We start from the raw sequence: 21,262 nt of genomic DNA on the forward strand, positions 1-21,262 counted from the left end.
AAACTCTTAAGTAAACAAAAAAGGTTTGTATATTTTCCTCAAATTAATAAATCTTATTAAAATATGAAAATTAAAAGATATTGAGACAAAAGTTGAAATTTTTCTCTTTAGTTTTAAAATGTAAAGTGTAATTTATTTTAAACACAAATATGGCATGACATAATTCGATTTAAATCGGCGAATAACTGATCCTGTCTTTGGTTATGAATGAAATGTTTATACCATAATCGTATTAAATGGTATTTAAAAAGTTTTATTGCTGATGAGAAAAAATAGTATTACATTTTTATATGAAAACCACAATTATAAATCCTAAGGGTGTAGACATCAAGACAGTCACACCAGGGTCATTTTTGTCCAATTACAGAGTTTTTATTTTATTTCAACTTAAGATAAAGTTTATGTTACTCATGTTATCACGTCCGAGATGAAAACTTACCCACAAAACATTTTTACGCTTCGCGCAAGTGTCAAGAACTTAGTTGTTACAAAACATGTAGATTTTAAATATTTTACACACAAAATGTGATTTTTACTCATCCCCCCCCAAAAAAAATAAAATAAATAAATAACAGGGTTGTTTGGTTAAATTACCCCCTTATTTCAATTTTAAACCCTTTCCCTGGCCTCATTATTATTCATATTTCTACTTTTTTAAAGCGAAGCTTTTCTATAATTAGGGTCGGTCCGTACGTCCGTTCGTAACGGATATCTTTTTTTGTTAATTTAGGCATGTTAAAATGTCCTATCGATTTCAAACTTTGCATGGTGATTCCTTTAGTAGTTAGGTACGATTTAGAAAGCGTAACAACTCTATAATCATTACCAGAATGTCCGTACGTCCATTTAAACATGTCGATTTTTTACTTTTTTAACATCAAATTTTCAGGTGATAGAATCATCCGATTGATCTGATTTTTGGTATATTAATTCCTGGGAAAACAAAGTATAATGTTATAAGCGAAGCAACTCTATAATCAAGTTCTAAAAATGTAAGTACATATGTTAATAAACATTATCCTGTATCCAGTAGTTTTTTTTACAAATTTATTTTTTTTTGGTTCGACTCTTATACATTCATATTCTGATTATTCAGTTCTGACAATATAAAAATGTTAATGTCCGTTTGTCCTACCGTTTCGGTGCTTCGCTTTTATGGATGTTGTCATCCTTGTTAATGTTAATGTTAATGCATTTCACATTATGTTAGCATCTAAGCAGTTCAATAAACTAGGAACTCATACGAGTAAAAAAATACATTATTCGAAATTATGAAAAAAACTATATTTTCTTGAATATTGGTTCATTATGTTTCAAAAAGCAATGCTATTAATGTTGTTATTAGATCTAATAGCAAATAGCTAATTCAGTTTGTGTTGACAATTTGCCCTTTTATAGAAATATTGTTTTTTTATATATATTTTTACTGTATTCAAGTCTTTTGTTAGTTTTCTTTATTTTAGTATTCTATGTTTTTATCTGATAAATTAAATGTTATTGCTTAAAACTGTATGTATATTATTTAAGCGAAGCATCTTTACATTAAGAATACTGGTCTGTAAGTAAAAGAATATGTAAGGCAATTCTGTAAATTTGTGATATAATATGTAGGGTTCATTCTCTTCTTGATAATTCGAAAAATATAACAATTCTTTTCTTAAAATCTATCTTATTTTTTTTTCAAAAATATGTTAAAACTTTTTAGTTTACTAACACTATATTATAATTCATGTTTTTCATTCATGGATGTTTTTTATTCTTGTTTTATTGAACATTAGTTGTGTGGGTTGTATTTTTTTATCATTGATATGTTTTGGTTTCAACAATTTCCTTTTTACCTCTGCCTGCACACCACCTTAAAAAGTTTATATTTTTTCAAATATTTATTAACGAATTTAATTTAGTATATCTTTTCAAATTTTACTTATGAAAGCTATAGTATAATTTTGGCATATTTGACTTTACTCAACGTTATCGTCGCTCCTATTGTTTTCTTAAAACATTACTTTTTTGTAAAGTTAAAATTTTGGCCTTTGAAAAGCTTTCAGAATATTTGAACTGAAATAATAAAAACTAATAAAAGTTTCACACAATGACTATTTAAAATATAACAATATAACTTAAAAAGCAATCAAAATGTATCGCTTTCAAGCAGATGAAGGGCCCTACCCTTCTTTACTATTGAAAACAGGGCACGGCAGCCGCGTAAAAGGCAACTTTATGCCGCAGGGGATTCGCCATTTTACAATTTTAAAAATTGGCAGGATGTTTAAACTTGTTTCTAAAGCACTACTTAGTCCGTTTGGTAATTATTTAAAGCACTCAAAATAGTTTAAACTGGCGGCTTAAGCACAGCTGCCGAGCCCTGATTTTAAGAATAGTAATGCAGTATTTAAATTCATCTCGCGTTCACAAAATTTCTATATCTAACTTCATTTAGAGTTTAACAAAAATTGTCAATTAAGATTTAAAAATTTTCTTAAACTAAATTTTTAAAAAAAATTACTTGCATAGATTCTAAGAATTTTTTTACATGTTAATTGTTAATCACTATCGATTATATAATGAATAAAATAGAATTACTCTTTAATTCGTGCAGTACTTGTCTTGTCTGTGTGTATGTTTGAGTGTCCAATAATTATTACAAAGATTTAGATTTTCATTCCACGCTGATTATTTTTAAACGGAGCTACTCTATCCCACACAATTTGTCAGTATGTCTGTATCTGCTTTCAATGTACTGCATTGTACATAATTTTTTTTCTCTTTTTATATAAAAATGTAATAAGATTCTCAATAAATAAAAGTTGGTAACGTTGTATTAGAAATAGAAATTTATTATTACTTAGATCTTACACCAGATTATCATGTACTCTAATGAAGTGAAACTTGTAGCTGGCTAAAATAAGTATCTTGCAGTTATACTTTACAAAAAAAGGCCTGTTTGCAGATTTGAGAATGCTCCTTGTGTATGTTTAGTTCAGTGTACTTAAGATTTTATCTTATTTTACAGCCAATACAAGCTATAGTATATTTCACTTTACTCTGTAGTCAATTTTATTTTGATATTTAGTATTTAAATTGATCTTAAAGAAACATAAGTCATATAATCAATTTAAGAGTTTTTCCTCATTTTTTTTACAAGGTTTGTATTTATTTCTCTTTTATTCTTAATTCAAATGAAGTTAACAAAGTCATTTTTGGCACACGAACCCATCTAAACAACAAAAAGACTTATTGTGTAGTATTTTCTACAAAATCAACAGATTTTAATATTACCTGACATTCTGGAACATTATTTCTTCCTCTGGCACATACTACCAGACAAGTTTGTCCAGGATATGATTCAGAGCAGTACCCAGGGAAACCTGTATATATAATATTAAAATTCTGGCACATACTAATAGACAAGTATCTCCAGGATATGATTCAGAGCAGTAGCCAGGGAAACCTGTATTATATATAAGATTATAATTCTGGCACATACAACTAGAAAAGTATCAACTGAATTTAATTTACTTTAAATATTTTTACTATTGGCATAAGCTCGAAGCAACTCTTTAACTAATTCATGATTATTTACCTGGACATGTGATTAAAGCAGCACTCTGTTTCTTGCCTCTTCGTGCTGGGGTGCTTGATACTGAAATGTTTAATTCCATTAATGAAATTCAAAGAGATTTTTGTTGAATATTTTGATACTTTTTTTAGGTTATCAAATTTAGAGTATTGATAGGTCTGTATTATCTAATCAACTGTCTAAAGCTTTCTTAATATGAATATATTATTCTATTGCTTCAAAACCCAATTAATTCTTAATTTGGAATATAACCTTCCATTTGCATTGAAATCGTTGATGAACCACAAAAAATGTAAACAAATATTTTTATTGAATTTTATGTTTTATGTCTAAAAAATTCAGACATGTTTTCATAATAATTACCTATAAAAAGTAAAGCACGAAATCGTTATTTTCCTTAAAAGTCTAAAAAATGTCCAAAAGAGGAATTTCATGACTTGACGCAATTATAAAAATTCTTAATAATTGATTCCTTTAACACTTTTTAAAAGCGAAGCTGTTTTAAATTTAGAGTCGGTCCGCCTGTTTGTAGAAGATAGCTCTGATAGTTAATTTGGACATGTTATAATCGTCCTATCTATACTAAACTTAGCATGATGATATCTGTAACAATAAGTATAATCATAAACAGAAAGTCTGCACGTCCATTTGGAACATATTTTGACATGATGTAAAATCCAATTTATTAACTTGATTTTTAAATGATAATTTTTAAGACAATCTGTCACAATGTTAAAAGTGATACACCTCAATAAATAATTATTAACGTCTATATTAACCATTCCACCAATATTTATTTCAAAACATTTATCTTGAAATTTTGTTTAGACTTCTAAATAATACTATGTTTCTTCAAGTGTTGTCACTCTATAATTGTTCATTTTGGCCTTCTTTGTTGAGCTTCGCTTTTATTATGTAATTATCCTTGTTGGTTAACATGGCAACAAGAGCAAGACAAACCAAGAAATAATGTTTCCATAAGAAGCGCAGCTAAGATTATTTATGATTGTAACCAAAAATGTTAATGGCCTTGGTTACAAATTATTTAAAATGATATTTTAATGTACTCATTGATTGACTTTTATTTAACCATTTCATTTGTTATTTGGCGTAATAACGTTAATGAGAGCAATAATTAACATATAACAACAATCTAATAACGGCCAAAAACTGAATTGATTATTGAAATTGCTTGAATAAAATGAAATTACCTTTATCAGACAGATGGCCAGATTAAGACGTATGATAATGATTGTATAATTTACTTGGACGAGTAAAAGCAAGAATGCTAGCATCCATAATTGGGCGACGATTTCTAAAGTAGAGTAACTAATAGATAAATAGCCATATATGACAATTTCTAAGATTAAAATTATACGGGTATCTTAAAGGATAAGACAATTGGTGACAAATTCCAATTATGATAAATAAGATTTTCTTTACGTCCCTTAAAATCATTGGTGGAAAAGTTTGGACACTGCTTTTTTTGTACAAAACAATCAACATTTAATGCAAATGTTAAAAGTTTTTAAACCAACAAATGCGAGGACGTGTTTATAAAACTTTGGGTACTAGTGTAATTAACGATCCATTGCTAGCCATTCCTCGAAAATATGTAACTAACCATGGATTCATGTAGTTCAAAGTTACCTTTAAAGAACAGACAAACGGTAATATCAAAACTATAGAGAAGCAGAGCTATGACTAAATTAGCCTTGAGGTTAAAAACTATATGTCAACCTTAATGATCTAGTTCCTTGCGATACAGAATTATAATTAAGAAAAACAATCTGATACACAAGGTTATCAAGTTTGATTTTTATATTTAATGCTTATTCCATTATAGGGTAATGTTTCATTTCAATTATTTTTTCGGCTAATGACTTAAAGCCAAAGTGAATTTTTCAATCGGTATGAAGCGAGTTTCATTCATTTACAACCATTCTTACCCCCCGAGATTTGATAACTACTGAAGGCAGAAATTTACGAATGGACCATTGAGAGAAAGATTTTTCAACCAGTTATAACTATTATAATAATTTCATGCTATTAATTTATTATTTAATTATGACGTCCCTTACATGAGTTATACCATGGCAATGATAATATATAGTCGGACAATTAGTATAATCAAATAATTAGTAATAATTAATATAGATAATAATTATATTGTGTATAAATACTATTCTCTGTAAGATAAATCACGTCTAACCAATAATTTAAACATAATCAAAATGGATCATGAGAATTATATATCACTGCTGCGAACACAGACATATATTCTAAAAATTATCACAAATAAACATGGATGGGTATTTTTAATAGTCTTTTGAAACAATAGAAGGGTAAAAATTTATTAGTAGAGATTACTCTAGATTTATATTTAAAGCATACAAAAGGAAAGGGGAGAAGAGAGAGAGAGAGAGATAGTTACTAGCTGTACAGATAGATGGACATACAGATTGACATGTTTTCTTATAGATTAGATTTGATATATATAAAAAATATCATATTTATAAATCTTTTACCCCCCCCCCCCCCTGACAAAAAAAATGGAATCACCTCCTCTCTCCCCCCACTTTTCCAAATAAAATCTTTGACGTCCTTGGGTCCGCTCTTGTTAAATGTTATCATCCTTGTATATTTGTCAGAGTGCAGAGTACGCGGCAATGATACAGTTTTACTCCGTTAATTGAACTTGCAATGGTCTAAATTATTATCCAATAACTTTGCTAAATCATGCGCTGTAATAAGCCTTTCATAGGCATGAGGCTTTATTAGGGTTCTTTCAGAGATTCGAGATTTAGCTGGGCAAAAATGCTTCATACGTGTACGAGTTTTCGATATTTGAGACGTAAATATAGAGATGCTATGCTTATATTATCATATTTAATCACTCTAGGGTTCGCCAATTTTAAATTTAATCTCAAGGAACAATTGTTTTCACCGAAAAGGACTGCGTAATAATTAAAGAGCTGCTAAGATCCAGATAATACCTAATTGTTATGGGAATTTTCGTGCAGGGTAAGAAATCGTTGGGAATATTATAAAATTACTAAATCAACTTTGCTTTTAGTTGGAAATTTAGGTATGATTTAATAGAATATATCAGAAAGTATTCATTATAAAATTCGAAAAATCATCACATAATTACTTTTTAAAATGTCTATAAATTGAAAACTCATCCAGTTGTTATATTTATCATAGATACATTTTAAAAAGCAAAGCCTGTCCATATTTATAGTGTGCCCGCCCGTAACGGTCAGCTCTTGTCGTTTGTTCAGGAATGTTAAAATCTTTAAATTTTGTTTAAATCTTCCCATAACAATGAGTAGCAACTCTATAACCATTACCATGAAGATGAATTCCAGTCGTTTATTTTGAGCAAGGTGATTTAATAGTAATTTTGACTTAAAATTTTAACATGATAACGTTATCCTAATAAGAGATCATATTTTCATTCTTCAATATTCTACGCAATGTCACGACTATTTTTGTTATATTCTTATATGTTAAGCTTCGCCTATATTGATGTTGTCGGACCTTGTTCACATTGAAATTTACAGTTTTCGGGTTGAATCGCATCAATAGCCATCCCTGTTGATTAATCTATTTTTAGTAGTGAAGCTACTCTATAATTCACTTTGTCTGTCTGTCAGTCAGACAAAATGTTATTTTCTCAGCTGCTATTAAAAAAAACACCACATTTAATTAATTTTTAAGATTTGTTTCCCATTTTTTGTTTTAGTTTGCAAGGATCGATCAACAGACTAAAACTAAATATATTCTGAATGTAAACTAGCTTTTTAGTTTTCTAATTTGTCATTTGAAACCTAAAATTGTCTTGTAAATACAAATATATTGGTTTTTGTCATCTGTAAGGCATTAAACGAAAGGACGAAGCCCAATCTGTTCCACTTTTGAGCAAGACGATTCCTATATGACGTCATATAAAGGGAAAAGAAAAAGGGAAGGGGGGGGGGAAATCTCTTCAAAAGAGATGGGAGAAAAGGGAATCGTCTTGCTCAAAAGTGGAACAGATTGGGCTTCGTCCTTTCGTTTAATGCCTTACAGATGACAAAAACCAATATATTTGTATTTACAAGACAATTTTAGGTTTCAAATGACAAATTAGAAAACTAAAAAGCTAGTTTACATTCAGAATATATTTAGTTTTAGTCTGTTGATCGATCCTTGCAAACTAAAACAAAAAATGGGAAACAAATCTTAAAAATTAATTAAATGTGGTTGAAAATTTCAAACTTTGGGTTTTGTGTATTTAAAAAGTCATTAAACAAGTAAAAACAGACTCATTGCCATAATATTTCTGACTTAAAAGTGTAAAGGAGAGACAAAAAAAATTCAATTCAATTAAAGTAATAATGACAAAATCCACCAAAGAACATTAACACCTATAGATACAGTGTCAGAACTTTATAAGCAAATTATTAATCTAATAATGAATATAATAAAGTCTAAACATACTTATATTTTTTCTTGAGAAAAGGGAATCGTCTTGCTCAGAAGTGGGACAGATTGGGCTTCGTCAACGAAAGTAGCCGTGGTTGAAATAAAATGAAAACTTTCGTAACATCCAGATAAAGATTTTTAACAATGATATTAATAAAGACTATTGGTGAATATTAAATCATCTTTCTATAGACCTATCCCTGCATCCCCGATGAAGCCCCACCCAAAACCAACACATTATTATTATTTATCAATTAGGTAGCATTCAAATATTACACAAAATTTACATTCCTACATAAACCAGGGACCAAGGACGTCCAAGCTAATAAAATTGAAAATAAAAATTTTTTGGGGGGTATTCTTTATATCATAAAGGCAAGGACGTCCAAGCATTTTTTAATTGAATTATAAACCCTCCCCTTGGACGTCTATGGCAGGGAATTATGGAATATGAATCATAACAAAATATCTTCAAAGTAACTTTTATAATGAACAATAATCTTTAATCTAAAGCTTTTTACATAATATTCTTGAGATTTTCGATTTCAATGAATATTTTTACTTTATATCCGTGATAAAATTGCTATTTGTATATCAAACTATTTAAAAGTATTTCCTGAGCAGTTTTTGTATATAATAAATCCACTCCCACAAAAAAAGATTTAATACTAGATTTAGATTATACTAAATTTTTAAAGACTGTCAATTGGTAAAAATATTACAAAATATAAATCAGCATATAAACCATTATTTTTTCTAGTCTGTCTTATTTTACACAAAATAAATACATAGTCATACACTAACAAACTTAAAAATCGTTTAAAATTTATTTTTCTTAAAACATCCAAATAACCGAACGGATGTCTGTTAAATCTTAATTTGACACAAGTAAAATGTTTAGAACTTGAAATATTACCGTATTAATGTAAGTTCATTTTACATGGAGAAAGGGGAGAGGGAGGGGGGGGGGGTAAATTGCGGTTTTTGGTTTAAACAATTTGGGTAAATAGCATGTTCAAATGGTTAGGCATTTTTTAGGCACAAGAACAAAGTTGCAATTTGTATAATAAGCATAAAGCACATTATAATATGTGGCCCTTAAACAACAATAGATGACTTTGATCTTAATATTTGGTTAGCCATTACTTATTTAGATGTTTGGATAAAAAGAAAAATCCGTGAACACTTTTCTTCAATTAAAACTGTTTAATAATTATTCCAATATGGCTTCGAAATTGACTAATATCCGCTAGATTAGAACCGGTTCTCAGCCGTACCAAAATCATTATGCTTCAAATCTATTTTATGAATCTACTTGATCTGACTTTAAATACTTTTTTTATTTTTTTTACTTTGAATTGCCCCCCACAAAGGTTACTTATGTATCATAACAACAAACAATTTTAAACATTCTTTTTCTTTTAACCTTCCCATTCTTTCTCCCATATCAAAACACAGAGGTGGGTTCTTAAATAGTAAAATAGGTGAATTGGCAAAAGGGTAGAGGCACCATCATATTATTTTTCTATAAATCTTAGTAGAGCTGCTGAAGAGAGAAAGTAATACAATTTTGAAAATTTTAATATTGCAAAATTTCATGCTTTACATACATACATAGTTACAGACATTGTGAGGAAGCTTTAAAAAACGTTAAAGTTATCCAATCTCCTATTATTTTTTTAAGGATCCAGCTCAGATTATATTAGTAAAAATATGCAAGGTATGTTTGCATAATTCCATCTTTAGTCAGTATTTTTTCCAGGGATAAAGGATTGATTATAATGTGCAAATATTATTTGTGAAATCAAGAAAATGCTCAAATTAATCATTTTTCCACGGAGAACTGGAAATATTACCATTAACATTTTTAAAAATAATGAATAACATTGAAAAGCATTAAAAAAACATTGATAAAACATTAAAAACCTAATCTTAGGGAATCACTGAAACTTTCTAGTGCTTGAAAAAATGTTAATGTTTTAACTACTAACATTATCAATGTTTTTGTTAGCAGTTGTAAGGGAACATTGTCTCAATTGTAAAGCCTTAAGTAGATTACTCTTAATTAAAATTTTGAATAAATCTTATAGGAGGGTAGATCAAACTTTCAAATAGAAATGGCCCTCGAAAAGTTTCAAACAAAAGTTAAATTTTGACAGAAGGAGAGTGCTGAGTAAAATTTACTAAATGTAGCCAAAACACAATTAAAATCTTTCCTATATTCCTGTGTGCCTAGTTGGATGGATAGATGCATGAATTCTCAGAACAACACTTCAAAGTATATGCATAAGAGTTTACAATAAAGAATTTGTTGTATACTTTACTTATAAATATACCAAAAAGCAACTTAACATAATATGAAATAGGTTGGACGTTTGTGTGTCTAATAGTAACAAAAGATCTGGCTTACGGATATACCAATTAGGTTATATATATACAACATGGTAGCCTGGTTTATGTCCGAGGTCGGATTTATAATAACACTTTCAAGAATAAATTTACCTTATCCTCTCCCCTCCCCTTCCCCCTTTACAAAAAAAAAGTATTAAACAAATAAAATTTTATTCATTTTAGTACTTTTTATGTTTACTTTGACTAAGTCTTAATGGTTAAATAAAATGTTGAATCCTAAGCTGCTTTTTAACCCCCAGTTTAACTCCTGTCTAAGATTTAAAATCCTAAGCATGCCCAGGCATGTACTTCATGATGCAACATTAAATAAATTTATTTTCAACCAATTGCCAAGTAATTTTGCATCTTAGCTTTAAGGGTGAAAATATTCTCTATTAGCGAAGTATTGCTCGTAAAATGTTGCTATTAATAGATAAAATTATCAAAAACAAATTATCACAGTATAGAAGACAATTTTTTAAAAACTTTTAAAAATTAAATGAAGATCTTCAAAAAAATATTTTCAAATGATCTGTTATTAATAAAATCTCAAATACTTTTCTGAGAAAAAATGCATACTTTTAAACCTAAAACATATTTAACTTTTAGAATTTATATTTTTTAAACAAAATATAAATTTTCTAAGAATTATACATATTTTTAAAAAACCAATCCGCAAACTAATTCCTAAAAGGATATATTTGCTATTACATTCCAAATCGCTAAGCAGGTTAGGTGTTTTTAATGTTTTAAATGATAAACAAGATATTTTCAATCCAAAGTAGCAAAGATATTAGAAAATTATCTTTCAAAGTAACAAGATATGTGTCTGTGTGTACCGAAGAATCTCGCTTACTGATGAACCGATATGGTTCTACTTTATGATGAAGCTTTTCTTTTTAAATAAAAAACGGAGGGTCGTCTCCCATCTCCCATCACCAAGTGATCATAGAGGCCTCTAGGAGCATAAACGATAGTGAATAATAAATTAGCTAGATTTGTGGTTGAATCCGAAACTTATTTCCAAACGGAAAAACTTGACTCCATGATAAAAGATGACGTTTTTATGCAGTTTATTTCATAAGTTGAATGCTAGACGCTATAAACAAAGTTTTATTTTTTTATTTGCTTGGCTAATACAAGTTATATAATTAATAACGTTACTGTTTTAATTACTTTAAAAATAAATTGAATAGTAGATGCGCTACAAAAAAAATAGCAAAGGTTAGACTCTGACTGGTAAAAGGTTAAAGGTGTCGTGTGTAATGTGTATGAATATGATCTTTACTCCTAAATAATCTGATTCTGTACTTGAATATGTAGAAAAATATGTAAAATATAGGTGTATCTGCCTGTCTGATAACACCATACATGCATAAATTTAAATAATTTGAATACTCATATTTACATAAAAAATCATTAAAACAATTCAAAATGTTTTAAAGCTATTGTAAAATGGGTTTATCTTAAGAAAATCTATAAAATATCATTGAAATCTAAGTTTAGATAAAGGAAAGACTACAAATAATGATTTTTGTCCGTATGTCCGTGAAAATAACAAGCTTCATAGTATTACTATGCATATAAACTTATTAAAGCTAATCACAAACGGTTTATTAGGGACCCCTTAAAAATAAGGGTATCTTTAGCCTTACTTTAGTTTAGGGGAGATAGTCTACCCTTAAATTTAGTAATGTCAAGCTTAGGTAAAGATTTTGATAGGAATACTTTAACCTTACATAAACCTATCATATCAATATAAGGTACCCCCCACATCTACCCTTTTCAAACGATTCCCCCCCAATGAATAGCCGCCATTCCCCTCCTCTCCCCGTCCCTTAGTGTTCTTTCAATTGGGGTTATATAAGAAAATTTTCATTAGAAAAGTTTCATTAGACTTAGAGGCGTTAAAAATTATCATGAATGAGGCTGTATATTCTATTTTAAGTTTTCTACATTTTTTCCCTTAATCTTAATCTTGTTTTTACTACTTTAGAGATTTTTTAGCTGATTAATAAAAACTCTTCCTATCTTTTAAGTAAAAGATTTAGGAATCCCTATCATAAACCCCTCTCCCTTTATGATGCCCCATCCTTATAAATCCTCCCTTTTCATATAATTCTCCACCTAGGGTTACCTAAGGATGTCGTTAATTTATTAAAAAAAATAATGAATAAAATTGTTTCTTAGCTTAACAATTTGATATATTTTTTTAACAAAAAATTTTGTGGATTAAATTAAACTTTAATACAATAGAAAAAAATCTTATAGAATCATATAGAACTAAAAGCATACTCTTTGTAATAAGTTTTAAATATAACTCTTTGTAGAATTTAATTTTCACATCGCCATAGTTGTTAATTCAATTTAACAAAAAAGGATCAAAGATTCAGCACTTTTTCCATTTCAAATATTTGATTATGAGTCATGTGATTTATCTATATTTCATGTAGTGCCTGTATACCAAGCAAAGAAATCACTCTGTACAAAAAAAAATTTAAAATCTTTCTTTATAAATCTTACATCTTTAAAGTTTAGAGAAGTAGCCGCAATTATGTATAACAAATATAGGATGTATGTCTGTGTGTGCGTGGGAATTGAATAGAAACTTCATTTGAAACTAATTAAGGCCATAATATTTTTTTTAATTCAAGCTAAAAGAACGATTTGCTGTTTTGAAAAATAACCAAAAAAATAATAAGGAAGTACAGCCGTACTACAGTATAATTAACCAATAGATATAATAGAACTAGATGGTCAATCGGGATCCATAATTTGTGAGACTTAACCCTTAACAGTTGGGCCCCTTGCCGCACCTTTATCAGTAGTTCAATGCCCCCCCCCCCCCATTATCTCAGCTCCTATTAAAGCTAGAGGGCTAAAAAAAATTGTGCAAGTCCCCTGTTTGATAATGAATTTCCGACTTTAAGTGAGTGAGAGTCAATTTTTGCTTCCTCCACACTTTTATTCAACAACCTTTGTTTTTACGTCCTTTTTTACTTAAGGGGGGGGGGGATCACCAAAAAATACATAAAAAAAAACTTGGGACAAAATACAACTTTTTGGGAGATATATTTTTCATCCCCTCCATTTTATTTTATTTGGGGGAGGGGTTCCTGAACCCCATAAAACATCCCCCCAAACCTGTAGTAGTACATCCTCTTCCTTATACTAAAGTAACAGGATGTTTGTGTGTCTGTCTGTGTGTCTGTACCAAAGGATCTCGCTAACCGCTGAACCGATTGGGTTCTCCTTAACAAGGTAGCTTCTTATAGGTCCCGGGAAGTTTTATAACTATTTTCTTGGGGGGTGGGACACCCCCAACGCCCCCAAAAATGAAAAATACCCCCCCCCCCAATTTTTTTATTTTTTAAAATTTTTTAACTAAAATTAAAAATGATGATGTGGGGCATCCGGCACGCCCCCCCCCTAAAAAAAAAAAAATTTCTACCCCACAAAATTTTTTTTTTTACTTTTTCTTATAAAATCTAAAATAAGAAATTGGGTTATCAAATTCGACTCCCCCTCCTCAAGTGCCCCTAGAGGCCTCTAGGGGCGTAGCCGCTGGTAAGAAATATAGGCATACAAGTCAATTTCAGGTTCCATGTATGATTCTGAAGGTACTGATCCTCCAAGCATAGACGTCCAAGGGGGGGGGGGTGAAGTGGGGATTACCCCCCCAAACAATTTGAGGAGGGATAAATACCCCCCCCAAAATAAAAATCTCTAACAAAAAAATTTTTGCCGCGCTTCCCGCACATTTTTAATACTAAATATTTAATAAAATTTAAATTACCCCCCAAAAAATTTTACCCCAGGAGTAAATTTGGGGGGGGGGGGGAGGGTAAACAAAATTTACCCCTGCAAACAGATTTCAGTTGGGGTAATTACCCCCCCAAGACAATTTTACCCCCAGGGTATAAATTTTAAGGAGGTTAAATAAAATTTGCGGCACGCTTCGCACGCCATTTTATCCCCCCGTAAAAAAAATTTCTCCCCCCCCCCCACAAAAAAAGCTTGGCCGTCCCGCTCTAGGTATCCAGAAATTTTTTTAAAACTCCTTTTTTGAAATGAAAGAAACAGAATTTAAAAAAAAAATTTGTCGGGTGTTGTGCAAGGTCGCCCCAACCCCCAAAAAATTGAAAATTGAAGAAAAAAAATTTGACAAGAAAAATCTTTTTAGTGAGTGTGGAAGGTCACCCCTTTTCCAAAAAAAAATAAATTTGAAATTGAAGACAAAACATTTTTTAAGAGGGTCACCCCATCCCCAGAAAAATTAAAAGTGGAAGAAAAAAATATTTGTACCGGGGGGTGTGGGAAATCACCCCATTTCATGGAAGAAAAATTTTAAAATGGAAGATAAAAAAATTTCAGATAAAATATTTTTACGGGGGTGTGAGTGGTCACCTCACCCCCAAAAAAATTCAAAAATAAAAGAAAAAAAATTAAAAAATTGAAAATGGAAGTTAATTTTTTTTTAATTTAAGGGGGTTTGTGAGGGTGCTCAACCCCCAAAAAATATAAAATAAAAGTATTTTAAAAAAAATTTAAGGTGGTGTTGGAGATCACCCACCCATAAAATAAAAAAGTTGAAAAATTAACAAAGGGGTTTGTCTTATAGGAACCGCTTTATATGTATAACAGAATTTGATGCCAGATAGACCATCTAGATCTTAAATATCTATTCATTGGTTGTCAAAGGTGTTTTAAAACAAGTTAGAGAAGAAAGAAAAATTACCTGCTTTCTCATACATTTAAGAATACCTTAATTTATTTAGGTGTCCCTAACTTTTAATGTAAGCCTACCTTAAAGTTTTACTAAAAACCTTACATAAGTTTCCTAAGTAACCCTTATCAACGCCCCCCCCCCTTCCCCTCTCTTCTCTCCTCTACCTGCTTTCTTTCCAATTAAGTACCCTTTAGCTATACCTAACTCTTTATGTAAAGCTAGTCTAATCCCCTCCCCCTTTTCAATGCCCCTAACTCATATATCAACCCTTTTGATCCACTTCTCCAAGCCTTACTTATGAAAAATAAAGGTTACCTTAATTAATTTTAAAAATAATAAGAATTAAAATTCTTTCATATGCAGACAATTTGATGTGGACTTTGTGTGGATTATTTTTAATTTTACTACAATAGAAAAAAATTATAAGGCAAAATCTTATAGAAATAAAAGCTACTCTTTGTAATAAACATATCAAATTTGATAATATGTGACTCTTTGTAGATTTTAATTTTAACATCTATATAGATGTTCATTCATTTTAACAAAAAAGTACATAGGTTCAACACTTGCTTATTTCTAATATTTGATTATGTGTCATGTGTTTTACCTATATTTCACATGGTGCCTACAACATGGTAAGAAATCACTATATAACAAGGATAACAACATCCATAAAAGCGAAGCTCTGAAATGGAAGGACAAACGAACTTTAACACTTGTAGATTGTCAGAACTTAATTAGCAGAATATTAATACATCAGTACAAAAAATATTGTAAGTAAATTTGTTGCAAAACTGCATAAATAGATGATACTGTTTAAGGACATACTAACATTTTTGGGACTTGTTTATAGAGATGCTTTACTTATAACATTTTACCTTGTTGCATAAGAAATCAGTTTTTAAAAAATCAGAAGTATCGGATAATTTTAATATACAAAATTTGTTGTCAAAAAAGTTAAAAATTGACATGTTTCAAATGGACGTACCGCCATTCTGGTATTGATTATAGAGTTGCTACGCTTTCTAAATTGTACCTAACTACTACAAGAATCATCATGCAAAGTTTGGAATCGATAAGACAATTCTAACCTGTTTAAATTAACGAAAAGAGCTAACTCTCTGTTACGAACGTACGGACCGACCTACGGACGGACCGACCCTAATTATAGAAAAGCTTCGCTTTTAAAAAACGTTTTTTAACCTAACTTAAAAATCTAACATCTTTAAATATTAGAGGGGTTGTAGCTATCATGTATAACAAATACAGGATGTGTGTCTGTGTGTGTGAGACTTCTTAAAAACTAATGAAGGCTATAATACTTTTTTTTAATTTTTAAGCTAAAAGAACAGTTAGCTGTTTGAAATAATAACCTTTAAAAAAATATTCTACCAAGAAAGTACAAAAGTATAGTATAATGAACCAATAGATATAGTAGATCTAGATGGTAAATCGGGCCCAATAAGTTGTGAAACTTAATAAGGAATATCCAAAGAGGTAACTTTATCCCAAGAAAGTTAACTATTTAAAGATGACTTCTTATATATGGTATGTCATATGCTTTAAATCATGCGAGGGAAGAAATTTTTTAACCATATGATTAACCAAAGCAAAGGCTTATCCTATGAACGACTATTTATAGATGATTCATTTTGCGAATGATATCAAAGGATAATTGCTCTTTCTAACCAAATTTTGTTTACTTTCTAACCAAAATATGGTAGATTGATCCTCCCCTATTGGCTGAATTTGGGAGTATGTATCTAGATTATACCTTTTAATAATTCTTACTTGATAATTTCTTTATTGGTGTTCCTTTATTTCTTCAAATCTTGAATGACAGCTTTAAATGACTTATTTTTGATTACATTTTTTTACGGCAATGCTTCGCCTATCTATTATGAAGTGTTGATTTAGGGAAAAGAGAACACTGAAAACATTTTTTACTGTGCTAAGAAAATTGCTAATAAAACATCACATGTTTTATTTTAATAGAGAAAGAGGGGACAATGGGCTATTTATTACCAGCTTATACTAATAACGAAATTAATTTTAAAAAATCACAAACATTAACACTTGTATAGTGTCAGAACTGAATAAACAGAATATAAATGTATACGAGTCGAAGCAAAATTGTAAGTAAATTTGTTGAAAAACTGCTTGATACAGAATAATGTTTATGGACATACTTACATTTTAAGGACTTGATAGAGTTGCTTTGCTTATAATATTGTTCTTTGTTGTCCCAGAAATCAATATACCAAAAAGCAGATCAAAGGGATAATTAGATCACATAAAAAATTGTTGTTAAAAAAGTAGAAAAATCAACATGTTTAAAATGGACGTACGGACATTCTGGTGATGATTATAGAGTTGCTATGCTTTCTAAATCGTACCTAACTACTACAGGAATCATCATGCAAAGTTTGAAATCAATAGCTACTTTAGTATACGGATTTTAGCGCATATGAAGGAACACAAATGAATATATCAATCAGTTAAATGTAGATGAAATCAGGGATCTAAAGGGATAAGACAATAGTAGATAAATTGATACCCCGCCCAAATTGAATTTTGGGATGCCTAGGCAAAATTTTTGAATTTTGACCCCCCCCCCCCCCCCCATATAAAAAAAGCTTGGACGTCCTTGTCCTGTACAATTAGTGGTTGAAACGGCTGGATATTAAGATTAATGAACATACCAATTAAATTTCGAAAAAAAGTCCCAAAAGTTATTAAGCTATTGAATAAGAAAACGTTATAATACAAATTTGGGGACTAATCTAATATTTTAGAAAGCCCAATGACCCCTCCCTCCCTGGATTGAATGAGAATTTGTACTTGCTTTCTACCTGACTTAACTAGATAAGATACCTTTTATATGTTAAGTATACCTAAGTAATTTTATGTAACCCTAATTAAATAATTAAAAAATAAAATTAAAAAATATGAAAGATAAGTCTGAATTAGAGTAAAGTTTTTTTCGTCTACATAAATAGAAAAAAAGAAACATTATAAATAACTAAAAGTGTACTCATTGTAATAAAATTTGAATTATAGCTCTTTAAATGTAGAATCAAATAATTACATCTATTTTGTTGTTCATTCATTTTAACGAAAAAAAATAATTTGCAAATTTCCAATATTTGAATATGATTTGTGTTTTTTATACATATTGGGGGAGGTTAATTTACCATATTTTCTATTAAAAAAAATCACCCTATAAAAATATTTTTAAGTAACCATTCTTTATAATTAGAAAAATCAAAAATATCTTTGGTTACTTGCTATTATTTATAACACAGATAGGATGTATGTGGCGGAATTTACAAGGAACCGTGCTCAAAAACTTTAAAAAGATAGGAATATTTTTTAAAAATTTTAGTTAGAAAAACAATTGGCTGTTTTAAGACATAACCCAAAAGGTACTCGTATATCATCAATCCTGCTTTTTCTTGACATAGCTTAATGTAACTAAGAACAAAATAGGAACCCCTAGTAAACTTTATAAGATACCTTAAACCTTTCCTAAGTCTTACTTGACATTACTACATTTAGGAATACTTAACAATAACTAAGAAACTCCAAAGGTATACTTAACTAAAAGCTTACATAAGCCTGACATAAGAAAATACCATTAGGGACACTTATCTTCGTTTGTGATTCTCACTATTGTTGCTTCGATATTCATGGACATAATTGATATAGGTAACTTGTAAGTTAGTATTCAAAATCATTTTAAAATTACAATAAACTGTAAAACATTATTCTTTCAAAATACTTTTGCCATTTTTATTAAGTCTATAAAACATCTGAGTTAGTTTTAACCTTTGTCTAAAAAGTCTTGATCCCACCAAAATATTCCGTCTCAAACATATCAAATTTCTGGCCAAAAACGCCTGGAATATGTTGCAAAAAAATCTCAAGATCATTACATTTTGTGGGGGGTCAAATTGTTTTTCTTTTTTTCTCGTTGTTTGCATACATTCATTTAATGATATGATCTTTTAATATTTATTCTTAGAAGCGAAGCGTCTCTACAATATTGTGGTGTCGGCTTATATTACAATTGTTGAATAATTAGTAATTAGTTTGCCCAAAAATTATCATGAGAAATTACGGGTATAGTCCCCCTCGTATTTTTCACATAAGCTTTTCTCCTCTTTCTAGCCCCTGCGGGAGGCTCTAACCCTGCGGGGACAATTGCCTAGCTCTGTGGGGCAATCACCTAACCCAATATAACCACACCTAACCTAAAACAACCTGTAAAAAGCAATTTAAGAAATACGACGAATCGCGCCTTTTGGAGCGTTGCCACAAAAGGGACTATTCCTGAAATTACATTAAATTGGACAAACTTTACACGAGCTTTGAACATTGTTGTCCTTGTTTAAATGGAAATGTTTTCATAAATATTTGATTTTCTAACCGCAATAAGTTTGACAAATAAAATTGACTGAAATTAATGATTTGAAAAGGGAGAGAAAATTCATTAATCTTTCTAGCAACAATATCATTACATGGGTTTCTGTTGTTGGTTTTAAATCAGGGTTCAGCAAACGCAGCTACAAAGAAAATCTCCCATTTTATGAAAATCCGCAGCCGCAGTCAGTTATATAGCCAATTGATCATTTTGGACAGCTGAAAATATGGCGGCTGTTGGCAGCAATTCTAAAAGTTCTACCACAGACGCAATTTCCTTGTACAATCGCTCCTTTACAGTGATTGACTTGATTTTTTAGTTGAAGTCTGGCTAGAAATCAACCTTATTCGACATTCACTCAAAGCCCCAAAAATAATGGACTTAAAAGTGTATTAAACTGTATATAAGACATTTGCGAATATATTGATACCATTAATTTGCCTCTTAGATAGAAAAAAGTATGTTTTTTTAATATTTTTCTCTTGCTACAAATCAAATTTCAAATTTGAGTCACCAAAAATGTTAAACTAATTTTTGCTCTAGAAGAATCAATTTTTGGAGTTAGAAAGTGCTTAATACCTCATTTTAATCGCCTGGCATTGCTTTATAATATACAGGTAATGACTTGGTTTTTTATGCAACAGCTGACTAAAAAATCGAGGTTTTGTGATAAACCCACTTTTGTTGTTGCTCCATAAATGATATTTTTTTTCCCAATTTTTTTGGCTGGAAAGAAGCTTTATATATTCATATAACATCCACCTAAATTTGACTTTTGATATTTTATTTATAACATCACCAGAGGGAATTGAATTTTGGAAAAATAATATCAATTTATATTTTACACTGCTATGCATTGTTCTTGTTCTTGTTTCTAAAAAAAATTTATATTATAAAAAAGAGAATTATTTAATGCTTCTATAGGTATGTTTATCATTTTTCTAGGCTTAATATAACTATAATTACACCATTTTAAAGTTAGACATCATAACATATTAACACAATTATTGAATCGGTCTGTATTATTAAGCTGGCAACTCTTAAAACAGCTGCATTTCATTATCCTATTATATAAAGTAGTAATCTTTGTTGTCTTTAGCTTAAGATTTCGAAAATTACAGTACCTATTGAGTTCTGTGTTTTATGGATGCTTCCTATAGGACCCTGGATAGTTTTGGAATTTTGAAAATAATATCAATTTATATTTTACACTGCTATGCATTGTTCTTGTTCTTGTTTCTAAAAAATATTTTTATAATTAAAAAGAGAATTATTTAATGCTTCTATAGGTATGTTAATCATTTTTCTAGTCTAAATATAACTATAATTCCAGCATTTTTTAAATATCATTATATTCAAGTTATTGTAATTTTTAAATAAAATATCAATATCAAGAACTATTGGAACAATTTTTACCATGCAAAACAAGGTGTTATAAAGTGTAGGATCCCTCACAATATCTATCTGTCTGTCTATAATGCATTACACATGTAATGCTAATAGAGAGGATGCTATAAGAGTGCTCTTATAATGTGAACTTCTCATAATTGAATGGGCTTCCTGAAACCAGAGACCATAAAGTTGGCCTAGTAACTACAAGGGGGAGTGCAGGAGTATCCAGGGGGAGGTGCTTGTAAAAGGGTAATTTTTTTAGGGATGGGGGTAATCA

General features: G+C 29.8%; 1 protein-coding gene across 1 annotated transcript in view; it reads right to left on the reverse strand.

Annotated features, from left to right (window-relative positions):
* The window catches only part of LOC145323556 (uncharacterized), a 33,493-nt gene that overhangs the window by 1,929 nt on the left and 10,302 nt on the right, over positions 1–21,262 (reverse strand). Inside the window, exons 3-4 of the mRNA XM_080165905.1 lie at positions 3,584–3,643; positions 3,280–3,368 (exon numbers count right to left, since the gene is read on the reverse strand). Of these exons, the coding sequence (XP_080022031.1) occupies positions 3,280–3,368; positions 3,584–3,643 (149 nt within the window). The remainder of the gene's footprint in view (positions 1–3,279; positions 3,369–3,583; positions 3,644–21,262) is intronic.

This window comes from Acartia tonsa, chromosome 1, assembly GCF_053477335.1.
Source record: "Acartia tonsa isolate MP-2025a chromosome 1, ASM5347733v1, whole genome shotgun sequence".
In the NCBI taxonomy this organism is placed as follows: domain Eukaryota; kingdom Metazoa; phylum Arthropoda; class Copepoda; order Calanoida; family Acartiidae; genus Acartia; species Acartia tonsa.